Below are 19,693 nucleotides of genomic sequence, written 5' to 3' on the forward strand. Positions count from 1 at the left end.
ATAGACTATTATTTAGAAAGGGGTACTACTTGTATAGAGTTTTTGAAGGAGTTATGCATGATATTATTTTTAATTTAAATAAAATATGTATCGTGTTATTGTAGTGGTTCACTTAGGTAGCAGTTACTTGCATAGCACATCTTAAAGTGCTATATAAGTAATGAACTTGGATAACACATATAAAAGTGCTTTGTATCTGAAATTCACTTGCATAGCACTGATTTACATAGCACTTGAAAGTTCTATGCAAACTAAAAAATAATCCCTATACAAGTTAAATTATGTAGTATTGTTGTTTTTTGATGTATTGTTTATAAATTCCACTTGTTTTCATTTAAACAATATATTTCACGCATTTTTTATTTTGTGATTGTTTGTTTGTTGCATAATCTCAATTGATAGAATTTATATTTTATGAATGATTGTCCGCTAGTCAATACTTTTGATCCTGTAAAAGAAAAAATAATCAAAATCAGGAATATAATCGAAATAAATAGGATTGATGAATTTTTTTATTTAATAAAAATGTTTTTTCACAAAAGGAACACTTACATCTGAAAATGAGGTAAGTAGAAAAATCTAATTCGGATCCATTCCAATTATTGATGAATTTTTCATTTATAAAAAAATGATATTTCTCAAAAGAAACACTTACATCTAAAAAATGAGATAAGTAGAAAAAATCTAATTTAGATCCATTCCGATTCAAATTTATGCATAATTAATTTTTTCTTAACATATGGATTGAGAACTCGAGGCCGGAAATTTGAATACAATCGGTCGAACAAGCGCCCTCTTTTAATTTTAAATATTAAATGTACATTAAGACATTTTTTAAGATTTCCTTAACAAAAGAATTTTTTGTCGATTTTTTTATCGTAGGTAACCCGCAGCCGCTACCCTTCGGGTGTGCACTGGGTAAACCCTACGGGCTCACGCAATAGCCTGCAAACCACGTGAACCAAGGTCTACCGCATTTAAGCGACATGCTCTGACTCATGAGGCATAATCATAAATTCTCCTCTCATGGGATTCGAACCTGTGACCCAGAGGATAGTTATCCACTCTTTAACCAACTGAGCCAACCCTTACGGGCTTGTCGGTATTTTTATCGTGTATGTAGGCTAAGTTCAATTCTTGTACACCAATTTAATATATTTTTGCATCGTTGTTTGAAAATTCATACTTTTTTATGGATTTGTTAGGTCTATAATTAGATAAGATTATATGTTATATTTGATTGCTTATATGTTGTATTCCATTGTAATTATTATAATTAATAAAATCGGAACAAAAACATCTTAACATAAGCAACTAAGTTTAAACTTTATTTATCATATTTGTTACACTTCTTGCGCTTTAGCTTCAAGCATGTTTCACTGAGTATTACACAATATTGTTGTTTAAAAGTGCTTGATGCACAGATATGGCGATCTCAGATGTCATGGGCTTCCCATAAACACGATCCATACCAGCTTGCATAAAGTCTTCATTAATGTAGTCTAGATCACAATCAATGCCAACAATCATTGACTTCACTCCCATTGCTCGCAGTGCTCTAGTAGCCTGAAATAAAATGATGTATCTTTAGAATCAAGATGATAACAATCAAACACTATGTGGAATACTTTAATATAATATGTATAAATATAAATAAAATAACCTGAACACCATTCATCTCCGGCATTTTGATATCCATAAATATAACGTCAGTTTTTTTCCCAGAACGGATGAGATCAACAGCTTGCCTTCCACTTTCAACAGAAGAGGTTTCAAATCCATGTCTTCTTAGGAAAGCACAATGAACAGTCCTACAAACTCCATCATCATCAACTACAAGAGCAGATAATTTACTCTTGTTGGAGCTTTTAACTTTTTTAGCCATGTTTCCTCGCCCTATCCTTAAAAAATCAATCAAAATTTATTTTAATTTCACCAAATATTAGTTTTTATCTATTAATGAAAATACAAAACTTTGAAAAATATTTAGTAGCATGTTATCTCCATACAACTATTTTTCTCCAAATATTGATAAATGGGGAACACCTTTACAAACACACACTCACACACACACACATGCACAATTCTAAAAATAAAAATTACAATATTATTATGCATAATAGAAGATCATAAAATAAACAATCAAACTATTTTAACGATTATTAGTTAATAATTGAATACAACAATCCTACATAATATTGGGTATTAGTATTTTTCTGCCACATAAATAAGCATATGTAGATTACCTTTTACAGCACCCTTGGAAATTGATGTGGTGAACCATGACTATAACAATTGACGCAGGACCCTATAAATAAGGTTATAGATAGTCTTAGAGATATATCGAGACAAGAATCAATTATGGATGTAGATGGAGTATTGATCTGTTGATATTTCGGATTGAACGGTTTTATAAATGAAATGTATATTTTAATTTGTGTAGGATACATAATGATGTTATATAGATATTTAATTCGATATATTAAAGCCATTTTAACTTATTTTAATGGTTGCGAAAACTTCTATTTTGAGGGTGAAATTAGAGTAGAATAAAATGTAAATCTTGCTATATATATTAGTGTTAGATTTACAATGTTTGGCCTCAATGATATTATAGAAGGGGGTTGAATATAATATCTACAATCAATTCAATTATAAACACAAGTATGTAAAAGAAAAAAGTTTATTCAATATATCAAACTCTGTTACAGTAGGTTTAATCTACTCTCTCAGTGATGTATGATATCACTAAGAGCTGCTAGGGTTACAATGAAAAATATTCTCGTGAATGATAACACTTATACTGTAAACCCTAATCCGTGTTTATATACTAGACAGTTACAAGATATCTCCTAATTGATATGATATGTTCTGTTTCCTAAAATACATCAATCAGAGATTATCTACTGTAGTCCTCTAGCTGTATAACTCTCCAAGCATATCTTCTTTTATTTAATCCAAATCCTCTCCTATAAATCAGCCGCTTTTTATCCCTGAAGTGTATCCACACTTAAGTTCTGACGTAAGTCCTGATGGCTTAATTTCTGATAACTTCTTGTCTTCAGTAAGTTCTGAAACTAAACAAATCAGATTAGAAATGACATCACAAATATATCTAACAATCTCCCCTAACTTGTAAATTATAAAAATATACAAGTTTATAGATTTGATGATGTCAAAAACATTTAAGTACAAATGCAATGAGAGTTTATATGCACAACTAAATACAACTTACAGTACATACAGCTTTTACCAAATTCATTGAATCAACCTGAATCTGTAATGATTCCTTACAAAGTCTGATACCAGTTTGGTCTCTGTATTTCTTTTAACTTCAAGTAACTGAGCTTTGACTTACTGCAGTTCTTCATCTTCAGTATCACCAATCTGATATATGGCAGCTCTGAGTGCGGAAATTGGAGTTCTTTCAAGTCCATCTCTCAGTCTGATTACCCTTGGATGTGTAGAATCTTCATTATAGCATAAGCATCTTCCTTTTAGAATTACTTCTACCTTAGCAGAATTCTTCCTTATAGGAATTTCACTTCCATCATCCTCAGTCATCATTGGAGTATACTCTGTCATTCTTGCACCAGAAATTTTGAGTAAATCTCTTATTATCTTCAGAATATATTCTGACCATTTCCTGGTAACATCAGAATTTACCTCCAGTAGATAATGAATATATTGGAGCTCTTTGACAAATTTCTTCAGCACATTAGATTCAGGTAATCTATAAGTTTTTCCATCAATCGGAAATAAGATCAATTTCTCTTTTACTTCATAATCATCATAAGTATCCATCACTACTTGAGCAGAAAACACTTTGTCAAGGTGCTTCTGTGTGATCTCTTCAAATGGTTTATCAGCAATGTAAATGGATCTCTAATATCAACTTCTATCCCAGTCTGGAATTTCTCTCTATCAGAACCTAATCCAGAAGTGTCTCTAGCTTGCTTGGCTTTTACCCCAAATGCTGCAAGTTGATTCAACATCTAATTTTCTTAGGCTGAACTGGAATAGACTTGTTCCATAGCAGCTTCTTCTTGTCTTCTAATGTTAAGCTGTCTATGTCAACTTGAGCAGTGTCAAAGGTTGATGTCTTGATGAATTGGTCAGGATTTGTAGTTTCATCTGTAGTTTGCTGTTCTGAAATATCTTTAGGATTTATTAAGTTATGAACTTCTTTACTCTGAACAACTTGAGCTATGTAAGAGGTTGTCTTAGATTCTTCTGTCATCCTCTTTCTCTACAGAGTTTCAACTATTTCATCTTCAGCAACAACATCATCAAATACTTGAACCATCTTGCACACAGGATCCCTCAGAATTTGAGGAATCTTCATCTTCTGTTTCTTGACTGTCTCCCCAACTTTTCCTTTTCCCTTGTCTCTGTGATCAGTAGTAGTTTGAGATCTAGTCCTTGATCTAGGAATCTCTGTGGCAGATCCTTCTCTTATCACAATCCCCTTTTCTTTTGGCCTTGGTGGCTTTTTAGCATCAGAAGCTTTTGACTTGGGTTTGCTCTTCTCAACAGCAAATTTAGCTTCTTCTTCTCTTAATTCCTATAAATCCACTCCTGAATTATCTTTAAAGAATAGTCTCTTGGCCAATTCTTCATCAATAGATTGAATTTTAGGATCTTTATGGAAGAATGTTGCTTTCTTTCCTTTGAATTTCAAAGTCTACAAAAACTTCTGTGACTCTTGGCTTCCAGCTTGGACTATCACATCAGAAGTAGTTGTCATAACTTGATCATAAGTATTTGAAGTATCAACATTTGTGATCAACAAAGGAACATCCTGATCTGTTGGCTTCTTTCCTTCCTTATTCCTCCCTTGCATAGCAGATTTATCAGAACTTGTCTGTTAAGTGGGAATTCTGCTCAGGTGCTTCCCTTGACGTTGACCTCTACTCTTTTCAGAGTTTCCATGGTCATCTCCATGATCATCCTTTTTTCTTCAGTGTTTGGCTTGGTGAGCATTTCAACTTAACTACCTTCTCCCCCTTTTTGGCATCATCTGTCAAGAGTAGAGAAAGAAGGAGTTCCACTGAAGATTAGATCTCATTTAACTGAGTCTGTTGAGCAGCTTGATTTTGTAATACCTCATCCAGTTGGGCATGCTGCTTGGTTTGAACAAGCTCAATAGCATCCACTTTTTTTTGAATTGGTCTGATAAACCTCTTCTTGTCTAGTTTGTGCATCATGTCTAGCTTATCAGCTATTTCCTGAAGTTTATCAACCTTTGCATGAGTCTTAGAGTGTTGACCTTGTAGAGTTTTGTACTGAGAGTAGTGGCCTTTAGTTGATGCTTGAAATCAGAACTTGTCAGCAAATCATCAACTTTTGAGACATGTTCTGTCAGAACACGTGGGCTGGGAATAAAATCAGTATCATTCCATTTATGCATCCACTCAACCCCTCTAAAGGTTTCCTCCCATGGAACTGGATCAGCCTCTTCCTCAAACTGGAATAATGCCTCCTTTCTTGTAGGCACTAGATTATTTACTAGAGCCGACTCTCCAGAACTTGCTAGAATCTCCTCATCTTCAGATAACACCAAGGTGTGTGTGGCTGTAGGAGACTCTGAATCATCTTTTTCTAAATTCTGATCTTCAGTTCCAAGATCAAGAATTGGTGTTGTTGGTATCTCAGCCTGTAAAATTGGAGAAGTAACAGGAGTTGGCTATTTTGTAGTTGGAGCTTCCAAATATATAACAGTAGGTATATTCAAATTATGAATATCTATTTCAGGACTTGTCTCTTGTTCTTCAACATCATCTGTAGCTTTGATTGGAGAGTGAGGTGGAGAAATCACAGATTCTTGTACAGGTTCTGATCTGTGGACATCAGGAATTTCAAATTCCTGAATCAGAACTTCTTCAACTGCAGGCAGGGCTTCAATCACAATAGGTTTTGATGAGATCAAAGATTCCTGATCCCCTTCCTCAGCATCTTCAGCATCCTCAGATTGAGTTTGTGCAAAATGCATACCTGCTCTCACCTCCTCGATTTTGATTTTCTAGATGGAGGGGTGACATGATCTGTATCAGAATGTGAAGACCTCTTTCTTTTCTGAATGCCAGAGGCTTCAGCTGATTTCTCCTTCTGAAGAGTTGACTCTTCAGCTTCTTCTGTCACATGTTCTGATGCAAGAACCTGGACCTGTTCTTCTTCATCTGCTTCATCTCTCAGAATTAGCCTCTCTTTCTCCTTGGTGATGATTGAGGAACATATTTAGCTCTTGAGGTTTTGGTCTGGAGGATGTGTCAGATTTTACAACTGGCACAGTTTGAGAAGTGCCAGAGGTTGGTTTGGTTTTGGATTTGGGTTTGGACTGTGAAGTGCTGACAACAGGTGCTGATGTTGGTGGTTGTGAGGTAGACTGTGGTTGTTGATTAGTGGATGGTTGTGATGGTGCTACATCAGGGAATATGGTTGTGTAAGTGTCTGGGATAGTGTTGACTAAGAACTGTTTGACAGATTGGGGTATTTGGATGGTCTTAGTACTTCCTTCTTGTTATCAGCAGATAACAAGTCAGTAAATGCCCTTTTATGTAACTTAAAAGGTTCCATTAGATCACTGAACACTTGTGGCTTATCAGAACAACAATAACTATAAATTAATTGACAGAACCTAGCAAAATACACTACATTTGCATCTTCCTTCATTCTATCACCAATATAGCCTAACACAGCAGATGCATAATCAAAATGAGTCTGATTAAGAAGTGCATACCCAATTTGTTGACTCATGATTGGAATGGCATCGAAATTGGAGCATTTGTTAGCAAAAGTCTTTGTGATGCAATCAAAGAAAAAGCTCCATTCCATCCTGATGTAAGGCCTCTTCAACTGTCCTAGCTTGGACAAGCTTTTCTCATATCCCAAGCTTGCCATCATGTTCTGAAGAACAGATTCTCCAGGTGCTGAGTTGTAAGTGTAGTTTTCAGTAAGATGAAGAGCCTGCCTCACTGTAGTAACAGTTACCAGATACTCATCTTCTCCTGATGAGAAGATGATGCTTGGAGATCCAGTTTCACCTCCATCATCATAGATTCCAGTCTTCCAGAACTCCAGCACTTGTTTACCAGAGATTGCTTGAGGTTGGTCAGAGCATACCTAATCTCACTGTGAGCTAAGAAATCCTGAACAAAGTGAAGTTCTGAAGGAGCTTCATCCTTGTTCAAGATAGTAGAGTAGTTGTTTGGGACAAACTTAGCTCCATTAAAAATAACATCCTTTGGTGCCATTTCTGTTGAAAAATCAAGTGAAAATTTTGTGTTTGCAAAGTGTTTGATAAAATGCCTGTAAGAGAACGTCAGAAAATAAGAGAGTAAGAAAATAAGAGAGAGAGAATAGAGTACAAGAGTGGGTAAAAGATTGTATAATCTTTTATCTTTGATATTTATATTCTGCACATGGTAACGTCTCTTTTGAATTAGAACTCGCAGTTTTTACACTTGGCAGCGTGTAACCAGTCAAAACATAAATAGTGGGCACGGTAAACATGCAGTAATTATTGCACACCTGCACATACCAAAACCAACACGCAACCCACTAACAAATGATTATGACTGTTTTTATCTCACCTAATTATTTTTTTGAGAAATATAACCGTTACAGTAAATACCAAAAATAAGTCAAGTAAATAAATAATGCCACGCAAGCATCATGATTAGCATCGGAACTTTATTATTATCAGAATTTAACGGTCATCAGAACATGGCTTCTGTACTCAAAAAGTGAATGACTGTTTATGTGTTTCTTTACACAAATACTGACTGGTTTCTTCAGAGTTTAATCATCAGAACATAATCAGAACTTGTCCTCAGAATTTATGCAAATAATACTTAACTGTTTATCAGAAACAACTTAATCACCACAATAATTTTCATCATTCATATGGAGTGATAATGTGTGTATGTGCAAATGATCAAATAAAGATTAAAGTCTGATAAACTTCAGTATATCTTAGAAATAAGGAATAACTAAGAAAAATGCTTAAAATATGTCTGGAATTGTGAAGTCTACTGTAGAATAAAGTTATGCAAGAATCTACCTCAACTGTTTGTGCTTATTTTATGCATCTTTTGAAATTATTTTAACAAGGGTTTCTCAATGTAAATGAGTTACAACTGCCATCAGAATTAATGCTGTTATCAGAATATTTATCCAGTAATCAGAGAATGTGAAAAGTCACCAAGAAAAATTAATTTACTTTTCTAATGCATATAACTTAATACTAGCAATGCACTTGGATCTTCCCTTTCACATATTTACTCTAGATCTCAAAGGAGTACCTGATTTCAATTTTTCTTTTCTTCTATTTTCCTCAGATAAGTGAGTGTTATAACCCCAATTTTTGGAAATTTTTGAAACACGGATGAATAGTAACTTTTGCTGATGATGCTGATTAAGGAAAATTATCAGAACACGCTATATAGGAGTACTGTTATGGAAATTCTAAGATCGTATTAGTACTCCATAAAGTAAATAAGTGTATGTAAAGATCGTCAGAATCCAAATTCGAACACTTTGATTTTTCCCGAAAATCCACCAGATACCGAAAGAATTGAGTATAAGGTAACATGATTAAAAGGATTTAAATTCAAGGATTATAAGAGAGGATCACAAAAGGAATACAAAATATTGAGAAAGGTTTAGGGGAACCCAAGTAATAAGATCCCGGATATGATCCCTCAAACGACGAACGTGAACGAAAGTTAAGCGAACCGTAAAACAAATAAGCGACCAAGAGACAAGCTTGTACAAGAAGCCAAGGATTGTGACATCATCAAACCACAAGGAAGAAACATGTGGTAAATGGATGACATAGGCATGGTGACATAAGCATGACAAATGGAGGGATTGGTTGGTTGATTTTAAGCCATTCATTTTTTACCATGGTAAAAGGATAGTTAACAAAACAAAACAAAGCAACCAAGCCAAAACAAATCAAAAACACAAAATACAAGTTGACTTTCATTTCCTTCAAAAAGCTCTCGGCCAAAACCAGAGCAGCAACTTCAAACTACCATATCTCCTTCAATACTCACTCAAATAGTATGTTCTATAGCTCTTTGGAAAGGTATTGAGATGGCCTACAACTCTTGTTTACAAGTCTCGTCCAAATAAGTAGGTAAGACCCTCGTTTTGAGAGTTCTTTCAATCTGACTTTTAGAAACTTCAAAACCTAACTTTGTGTTCTTGATTTCTTTGGAAAGATCAAGCTTGTAGGAGGCTCCCTAAGACTTCCTAGCTACTCTAATAACTCCAAGGAAGTTATAACACCTCCAAACCCTAACTTTACTTTGAGTATTATGATGGGTTTGATGGTTATAGTAAATGAGAAGCATGATGCTTGTGTGTTTAGAGTTTGAATTGGATTTGTAGTGATTTGGATGTTGAAATCTTGTTTATAGTTAATGAAACTTAAGTATAGCTAGTAGTTCATGTGTGGGGTTGTATAAATTAGAAAATCTTGAGGTTTAGGGACTGATGTAGTAAGGTTTGGATGAGGGTTGGTTGTATTGTTGGTTGTAAGTTGAATGGTGGTTTTTGGAGTGGTTTAAAAATTGGAAATCGCGTAAACATAAACGTCATAATGCCCGATTTTCCTTAACAATTCTGTTCTTAACTTTAGGGCCCTTGAACTCACTGAAAGATTCTAACCTTTTCCATGTTTAGATAGTTCATGTTACGAGCTTCGTTTTGATATGTGGTTCGCTTGAATCCGATGTACGGTTTAGGAGAAACGACCGTTTTAAGTAACATCATTTCGCGAACGAACCATTACCCCTCGCCTTACTTTGAAACCTTGGTTAAGGCCCTTAAATGACTAATTGGAGTATGAAACAATTATGTAAAGTGGACTAGGCAGTTGGTAGGGTATTCACCAAAGCGTCGCCTTAAAATTTGTAACGGTTAATTTATTAAAAATGGTGGAGCCGAGGGTACTCGAACGACTTATGTGATTTGTTAAGCGTAGAAATGACCATAAGCAAACATTAGGGTTCAATTGGTTAAAGTCTAGTTTCTTAAGCGACCGTGGTTTAATTCCGGCTTATGTTGTTGTTCATAGGTTACCGGACCCACTCTAAGCTTAAGTCTACCCCGGAGCACTCAGGCACGTTTTCTACCCGTTATACTGTTGTTGTGATGTAAATATATGTATATGCATTATTTTGTGATAAGTGCATGAATGTTATTAGCAAATCTTGCGATATATTGGAGCATGCTGATATGGTATATATGCATGTCTGTTTCTTAATCTTGATATCTAATTGTTGATTCAAATGCTTATAAGTTGCATAATACCTATGCTAGAGATAAGCAGTAGTTGCGTATACCCTTAGTATAGGGGACCCAAAGGTGAACATATTTCTAAACCGGGAGTCGATGTTCCCGAGTATAATATATATATATATAGATATAGTTTTCAAAACTTTTAATCGAATAAGGTTTATTCGATAACTTTATGTTATTTAATGAATATTATTTTGAATATTCATTCGAGGACTTAAGACTCCGTTTATTTTATTTAATGAATATTATCTTGAATATTCATTCGAGGACTTATGACTCTGTTTATTCTATTTAATGAATGTTATTTTGAATATTCATTCGAGGTCTTATGACTCCGCTTATTTACTAAATAATATTCTTTATTTTATTAAAGAATAATGTTTCGATAATCAAACTTATTTTCGATTATTCAAATAAAGATCGTACTTTCGTATAAGTATATCTTTGGTTATTTAATATTCATTTCAAGTATGAGTTTTAAAACTTCTACTTCAATTATTTTTATAAAGATTATTCTTTATGGGAATATTATTTAACCAATAAAATTCAGATATTTTCTAATATATTGGCACTGATTTATTTCATTAAATCAGCATTACTCCAAACATTCTTAAAAATATTTTCGAGTCTTCAAAATGATTTTAAAAGTTAGTGCGGATTCCAAAACTCATTATTATATTTAAGATCTTCCTTTCAAAGGGGATTTAAATACTCGCTCAAAACCTGAGGGATCCGGCTCTGTGGTGTATTTTATATTCGCAACGAGGTTGCTGTTTTGGTAAATGAATTGATTACTTACCCAACGTTCGGGAAGTAAGTCCATCTATTTGAGTCGGCATAAGCAACATGGGCTCAGTGGGCGTCCATGAAAGTGTAAGTGGCTCAGTGGGAGTCCATCAATGCGTAAGTGGCTGAGTGGCAGTCCAGCATAGGTCCCAATGCGGCCAGGGTGATGACCAGTGGGGAATTCGTCCATCTACTAGTAGAAAAGGTTACTTATTGGTATCTTTGCCTGATCAACAAGATATCAGGTTTATGCCAAGGTTTTCTTCTTTCCAAAATTCATTGGATATTGCAACTCTATTTATAATTTTCATAACAGAGGTTTTCAAGGAGTGTATGAAATGTATATATATATATAGGTGTATATATATATCGGGACTTAATGAAGTATCTCGTAACTTCATTTCTTTCAAATGATATTTCAAAGATTGAATCTATTCAAGTCTTATCTTGTAGTCTCATCAGTGTGATGAACTTTTGAAACTAATTATACCTTGAACGGTGGTAGTTCAAGTAGTATTCGGAAAAGATATAAGTATATTGGAGTATCTTGTAACTCTGTCTTTTCAACTGATATCTAGTTAATGATTATCGTATGCATGTCAAAGATTTTCAGAAAAATGTTGAGATAAGGTTAGATATATGAGATCACCTTGCAACGATATTTTTATACAGTTAAAAACCGGAACTCTGTGTATATTATACATGTCAGAGGATTTCAAAGATTTTGAAAAGTATATATATATATATACTGAATATTTTGCGACATGGTTGCATTAAGATATCAAACTTGGTTCATTTCTTCTTGACCAAGACTTTCATGAGTACTATGGGAATGCTCATATATTGTTAATTATTATACATATTATTTGGGTGGGCTTGTTGCTCACCCTTGCTTTCTTCTTCATCACACAACAACAGATAGAAAAGATGAACATGACCAAGCTTCCAATTCGCAAGCGGTTAGGAAACGTTCCGCAGTTTTCTGGAAGCATTGATGCCAACGTAGCTGAGGTAGGAACTACCAATAGGCTAGGTTTCAGCTATTGATGAACCAGACTTATGTATATTATGAATTGTAATAATGGCAAAGAATATGTAAATTATTCAGAAACCCTTTTGAGGTGAAACGGTTTATAATTTTGGAATAAAATGACTTGTGTTATTTTTAGTTTTCATCTCTGAGACTATAACTTGTGGTGTGTGTGTGTGTGTATTATGGGGTCACAGTACGCAGCAGTTGGTTGATTGTTAAAGTTAAGTATTATTAAGGGAAATGGAACTCGTGACAACCCGGATCCCTGACCCCGGATCTGGGGGTGTTACAGAAATGGTATCAGAGCTAAGCGTTATAAACCTTAGAGATGATATGACGTTAAAATAATAAGTTCACTAAGATAATAAGAACTCTTGCCACGTTCATAGTCGGACTACCTAACGTAGTACTGACAGTTAAAACCCTTATGCGAACCCTTATAAATATCGTGATAGAAGCGTAGTTCATTATCGTATATGGTAGCGGGACTCCGAACCCTGAGGTTGAGGAGCAACAGCGCGATGATGTTTTATTAATTATTGGAGATCAGATTGTGGATTCGATAGAGCGTCCTAACACGAGACCGGATGATGTTCATATTGAGGATGTAGCGGTTAAGGATGTTGTCCTAGAAGGGATTATTGCTGAGAAGGATCCCGTGGAGGATCCTGAAAAGAATGAATAAAGGACCACTGAGGAATTGATAACAATGGTTAGGGCGACTACCAGAGGTAAGATTGGCCGGTCACTACCGGAGGTTCGTTCAAGTTTGTAAAATAGTAGCCCCTTTAACGCGGCTTACTCGTAAGACTGAGAAGTTCGAATGGTCAGAAAAATACGAGATCAGCTTTTAAGAACTGAACCAAAGATTGGTGACGGCCCCTATAATGGCGTTGTCGGATGGAAAAGGAGATTTTGTGATGTGTAGTGACGCTTCGCATAAGGAATTAGGGTGCTTCTTATACAGCACAACAAGGTAATTGCGTACGCGTCAAGACAATTAAGGGAATATAAAATTCGATATCCCCACCCATGAGCTTGGGCTCGTGGAAATAGTTTTTCCCTAAAGATTGGAGGCACTACTTGTATGGAGAGAAGTGCAAGATTTACACAAACCATAGGAGCTCTAGTACATTTTTACGTAGAAAGAGCTCAACATACGCCAGAGGAGGCGGTTAGAGCTAATCAAGAATTATGATTGGGAGATTCTTTATCATTGGGGAAAGCCAATATGGTGGCTGATGCCCTTAGTAAAAAGGAGAGACTCAAGATGATAATGTCTTTGGGAAAGTTCATAAGAGATTTTGAGAAAATGGAAATAGAGGTGAAGGTAACCGGAGCCGGTATCGAAAAGCTGTTTGAGATTGCAATACAGCCCGAATTATTGGAGAAGATTATATTGCGCCAAGAAAAAAAGTGATAAATAGAGGCAGAGAACCAATGACCAGAGAAGAGATTAATACCTAGAAAGATGATGAGGGAATAATGAGGTATCCCTACAGAATTTGGGTTCCAAATGTGCAAGAGCTTAAAGATGAGATCTTAGATGAAAGCTAGTTTAAGGAATAAGATTTAGAGCAAACCCTGAACGTGATAGTCAGGGAGGTCGCCATCAAGATAGAAGGAACCCATAACATAATGAAGTGGAAAATGAGGATTTAAAATATGTAGGATGACCACGATTATGGGAAGGAGGAGGGAATGTTCAGACTAAGGAAATAGAAGTCGAGTAAGGAAAGGAGACCCGAGACGGTACTCCTATACAATAATTCATGAACCTTTCTAGACAGAACTTAGACTATTATCCTCAACCACCACCCTGAGACAATACGGTGAGAAATTCTTTCAGGACCTTTAAGTCGCTAAGCTCTCAGAGTTCCAAGGAACATGCTGACCCAGTCGAGGCAAGAGCTTGACTAAAGGAAATATAGGAATCATTTAAGATTCTAAATGATTGACGAAGCGCAAAAGACTATTTTTGTCACTTACCCTCCTAAGAGAGAGGCCACCCGCTGGTGAAAGGCCAAGAAAGGCACAGAGCCAGAGGTTATAATAAACTGATTAAAGTTCAGTCAATTGTTTTTAGGAAAGTACTTCCCAAGATTATGGAGATAGTGTAAAAGCTTTAGAGCCAGAACAAAGGCAGACGAGTATGATGAATTATGAATCGAAGTTGTAAAAGTTGTCAAGATTCGTTCTGAGGACACGAATCCAGAATGACGGGATGTTTGAAATCAATGCTTATGTTGTGTTGGTTCATGAAATAATGATAAGAGAAAGGAAAATAAAAAGAAACTGAAGTGGAAAGGAATATAAAGGCAATAGAGTTTGAGGAATGATAAGGGAGTTGGGTATGAGGAAACCCTAAAGACTCGTAGCAATAGAAATAGAAAAGTATGTAATCGTCAGGATGAGGGTGATTCACCATGAGTTAAAATTGATGGTTGAAGGCATAAGAGATACATATATTTTATCCCCTGTAAGTTGGGAGGATTCTAGGAAACCTTGAGATAGTTCGAAGGATAAATAATGAGACGCGAATAGACTGAGGAGAAAAGGAAGTAAGAAATTAGGAAAATTGGATGGAGGAAGAGACCTTCAAGAATGTGAAGTGTAAGACCGGTGGCTTGATACCCAGAAAGGGAGATGCCAGGTATGAAAGATATCCCAACATTGAGATGACTGTTGAGATAAACAACAAAAGTAAATAAGGAATTATTAAGAAGAAGTTCACGTTGAACACGACCAATATCTTCCAGAACATCCCTGTTGTCATTACCAAATTAGGCAACCAAAGCGAAAAACAAAAACCGTTGTTATCTTTTGGAGGCCATATGGATTGACCTCGGTTTGAATAAGGATGCTATTGTGAAATTAAGTATAGACTATCGAAGTGAGAATGATTGAATAAGGTAATCTATGAAGTATATATGACTTGATTTATCCATGGAAGAGTGTAAATATCTTGTAAAGGTGGAATTAAGGATAAAACCCCGATAACTTGAACTGAATCCTAGGGGAATGCATAAAGGTTGTAATTTCACCCTTAATAGGGAAAGCATGAGTTTTGACAGTATGAATTGGAAAGGATTAAGGTAATAACAACCTTTAAGGATCAGTGGAGAAATTTTTCAGAAGTATATAGACAATGATTCTGGTATTAGTAAATGGTATCTTGATATGCCCTGTGCCTAGGGTGTACCTGATGAAGGATTTAAGGATAACCTTAGAGGTGTTACAAGGAGAAAAGGTAATATTCAAAGTTCTCAAGAATAGAAATTTTGATAAAGGAAATATGACGTAATTATAATAATGCTAGGTGGGGCACGTGTTGAACCATAAGAAAGTATATATCGACCCAATGAGGGTCGAGATTGGTGAAAACAAGAAGGACCCAAGATAAGAGACGTCCTAAGTATGATCGAGAGTCAATCGTGGCAATGTTCACATCTAAAGACTAAGGCAATGACTTATGGAAAAAAAAGGTGATTTTTTTTCTTCTTATCAATAGAGAGTCGTATTACTATACGAGGAAGGTTGCGGTGCAAGCCTAAAATTCTAGTAACGAGGAGATCTAGAATGAAATCCCAGATTCGATTTTCGCTGTCGAGGGAGTTTTAACGGTGATTATTTATAAGCTCGAGCAAGAGCATGGGTCCATAGAATGATGGACGGAATAGTAAATATTCAGACACGTGAAATACGATGCTATAATACTTGATGTTGATATATATACATATATGTTTTGTTATCCTATGACAAACCTCTATAGTTCAGAGGTAGATTCCAAGCCAGATATTTTGTGGCAGTATATTTTATATATATACAATTCTCTTCAATTCGTTCTTTTCTCTCCTTTTCATTTCATATAAGCTGAGAAGAACAACCCTTCCAGAAGGGGAGGTATTGCCGAATGACTATCTATCTGTGTGAGAGAAGCCTAGTAGGATACCATCTATTTTTTAATTGCTTGTCAAGTACTAAAGGCTGGCCACCTTCTATACTAACTATGCAATGTAACAAGTGTTCATGATCATAGTGATCTCTCAATAAATTCTTTTACTTCTATATGAAGGACCAAGCTTTCGAAGATGGAGGCAACTAGAGATGAAGTGGTACCAAGTATGGTGGTATTCTGATTCTAACGCGTTCGTGATACTAAGGTTGACACGATTATTAAAAGGTTATAGAACGCTAACGAGCAAAAGTGTAATCAGTATAAAATTTGGTACGGAAGGTAGTAACGATTACGAACTGGAAAAGAGTGGGTATTGAGAAGCAAAAGCTGTAGATCTAGATTAGAAAATGAGAGTATGTACAATAGACTTGAAAGAAATTTGGAATGATCACTTAACGTGGATTGAGTTTTCTTACGATAATCGATCGTATGTCAGTATCGAGGTATCACCTTATGAGATCCTTGAGGGAAGACAATGTCGATCTCCCTTATGTTAGGATGAAGTTGTAGAGCGCAAGATGCTCGGACCCACAGTAGTCCAAAGGACCAAGGATATAATAGATCTAATCAGAGGACGGCTGGTAGTAGCCCGAGATGGACAAAAGAAGTATGTGGATTCGACACGAAAGGACAAAGAATAGGAAGTAGGGGACCTAGTGTTGTTACAGGTATTCCCTGGGAAAGGATGGATGAGGTTCCAAAAGAAAGGAAAGCTAAGCCTACGAATTGTTGGACCCTTTGAGGTATTAAGACGTATTGGGAAGTTAGCATATGAGCTATCCCTACCCCCGAACATGTAGCAAGTTCATAACGTGTTCCACGTATCAATGTTAAGGAAGTATAATTCGGATGCCAGACAAATAGAGGCATATGAGCACATAGGCATGCAACCAGACGTAACCTATATGGAGCAACCAGAAAGGGTTATAGATCGAAAAGGAACAAGTGCTTAGGAGAAGGGTTATCAAACTAGGCAGAATTTGGTGGTAGAACCACAATGTGGAAAAATTTACTTGAGACTTAGAAAGTGCAATGCTAAGAGAGCATCCCTATTCATTTTCTATCTGATTTCGGGACGGAATCCTTTTAAGGAGGGGAGACTGTAATAACCCCAATTTTTGGAAATTTTTGAAAGACGGATGAATAGTAACTTTTGCTGATGATGCTGATTAAGGAAAATTATCAGAACACACTATATAGGAGTACTGTTATGGAAATTCTAAGATCGTATTAGTACTCCATAAAGTAAATAAATGTATGTAAAGATCGTCAGAATCCAAATTCGAACACTTTGATTTTTCCCGAAAATCCACCAGATACCGAAAGAATTGAGTATAAGGTAACATGATTAAAAGGATTTAAATTCAAGGATTATAAGCAAAATATTGAGAAAGGTTTAGGAGAACCCAAGTAATAAGATCCCGGATATGATCCCTCAAATGACGAACGAGAACGAAAGTTAAGCGAACCGTAAAACAAATAAGCGACCAAGAGACAAGCTTGTACAAGAAGCCAAGGATTGTGACATCATCAAACCATAAGAAACATGTGGCAAATGGATGACATAGGCATGGTGACATAAGCATGACAAATGGAGGGATTGGTTGGTTGATTTTAAGCCATTCATTTTTTATCATGGTAAAAGGATAATTAACAAAACAAAACAAAGCAACCAAGCCAAAACAAATCAAAAACACAAAATACAAGTTGAATTTCATTTCCTTCAAAAAGCTCTCGGCCAAAACCAGAGCAGCAACTTCAAACTACCATATCTCCTTCAATACTCACTCAAATAGTATGTTCTATAGCTCTTTGGAAAGGAATTGAGATGGCCTACAACTCTTGTTCACAAGTCTCGTCCAAATAAGCATGGTAAGACCCTCGTTTTGACAGTTCTTTCAATCTGACTTTTAGAAACTTCAAAACCTAACTTTGTGTTCTTGATTTCTTTGGAAAGATCAAGCTTGTAGGAGGCTCCCTAAGACTTGCTAGCTACTCTAATCACTCCAAGGAAGGTATAAGACCTCCAAACCCTAACTTTGTTTGAGTATTATGATGGTTTTGATGGTTGTAGTAAATGAGAAGCATGATGTTTGTGTGTTTAGAGTTTGGATTGGATTTGTAGTGATTTGGATGTTGAAATCTTGTTTATAGTTAATGAAAGTATAGCTAGTAGTTCATGTGTGGGGTTGTATAAATTAGAAAATCTTGAGGTTTGGGGACTGATGTAGTAAGGTTTGGATGAGGGTTGGTTGTATTGTTGGTTGTGAGTTGAATGGTGGTTGTTTGGAGTGGTTTAAAAATTGGAAATCGCGTAAACATAAACGTCATAATGCACGATTTTCCTTACCTATTCTGTTCTTAACTTTAGGACCCGTGAACTCATGGAAAGATTCTAACCTTTTCCATGTTTAGATAGTTCATGTTACGAGCTTCGTTTTGATATATGGTTCGCTTGAATCCGATGAACGGTTTAGGAGAAACGACCGTTTTAAGTAACGGCGTTTCGCGAACGAACCATTACCCCTCGCCTTACTTTGAAACCTTGGTTAAGGCCCTTAAATGACTAATTGGAGTATGAAACAATTATTTAAAGTGGACTAGGCGACTGGTAGGGTATTCACGAAAGCGTCGCCTTAAAATTTGTAACGGTTAATTTATTAAAAATGGTGGAGCCGAGGGTACTCGAATGACTTTTGTGATTTGTTAAGCGTAGAAATGACCATAAGCAAACGTTAGGGTTCAATTGGTTAAAGTCTAGTTTCTTAAGCGACCGTGGTTTAATTCTGGCTTATGTTGTTGTTCATAGGTTGCCGGACCCACTCTAAGCTTAAGTCTACCCCGGAGCACTCAGGCAAGTTTTGTACCCGTTATACTGTTGTTGTGATGTAAATATATGTATATGCATTATTTTGTGATAAGTGCATGAATGTTATTAGCAAATCTTGCGATATATTGGAGCATGCTAATATGGTATATATGCATGTCTGTTTCGTAATCTTGATATCTAATTGTTGATTCAAATGCTTATAAGTTGCATAATACATATGCTAGAGATAAGCAGTAGTTGCGTATACCCTTAGTATAGGGGACCCAAAGGTGAACATATTTCTAAACCGGGAGTCGATATTCCCGAGTATAATATATATATATATAGATATAGATATAGTTTTCAAAAATATTAATCGAATAAGGTTTATTCGATAACTTTATGTTATTTAATGAATATTATTTTGAATATTCATTCGAGGACTTAAGACTCCGTTTATTTTATTTAATGAATATTATCTTGAATATTCATTCGAGGACTTATGACTCTGTTTATTCTCTTTAATGAATATTATTTTGAATATTCATTCGAGGACTTATGACTCCACTTATTTACTAAATAATATTCTTTATTTTATTAAAGAATAATGTTTCGATAATCAAACTTATTTTCGATTATTCAAATAAAGATCGTACTTTCGTATAAGTATATCTTTGGTTACTTAATATTCGTTTCAAGTATGAGTTTTAAAACTTCTACTTCAATTATTTTTATAAAGATTATTCTTTATGGGAATATTATTTAACCAATAATATTCAGATATTTTCTAATATATTGG

At 35.4% G+C, this 19,693-nt stretch overlaps 1 protein-coding gene across 1 annotated transcript; it reads right to left on the reverse strand.

The window, feature by feature from the left end:
* Window positions 1-1,386: 1,386 nt before the first annotated feature.
* LOC141695741 (two-component response regulator 24-like) lies at window positions 1,387-1,885 on the reverse strand. The gene is made up of 2 exons (XM_074499964.1): window positions 1,664-1,885; window positions 1,387-1,566 (listed from the first exon to the last, which is right to left on the reverse strand). The coding sequence occupies exons 1-2, from the start codon at window positions 1,883-1,885 to the stop codon at window positions 1,387-1,389; spliced, it is 402 nt and encodes a 133-aa protein (XP_074356065.1).
* Window positions 1,886-19,693: the final 17,808 nt, after the last annotated feature.

This window comes from Apium graveolens, chromosome 11 (genome assembly GCF_009905375.1).
Source record: "Apium graveolens cultivar Ventura chromosome 11, ASM990537v1, whole genome shotgun sequence".
Taxonomy (NCBI): domain Eukaryota; kingdom Viridiplantae; phylum Streptophyta; class Magnoliopsida; order Apiales; family Apiaceae; genus Apium; species Apium graveolens.

Excerpts from the sequence above, each read along its gene's own strand:
- LOC141695741 (XM_074499964.1), bottom strand. The coding sequence starts at position 1,885 with ATGGCTAAAAAAGTTAAAAGCTCCAACAAGAGTAAATTATCTGCTCTT. Across the intron at positions 1,567-1,663 it reads CGGAGATGAATGGTGTTCAG|GCTACTAGAGCACTGCGAGC; the intron begins GTTATTTTATTT and ends ATTTTATTTCAG.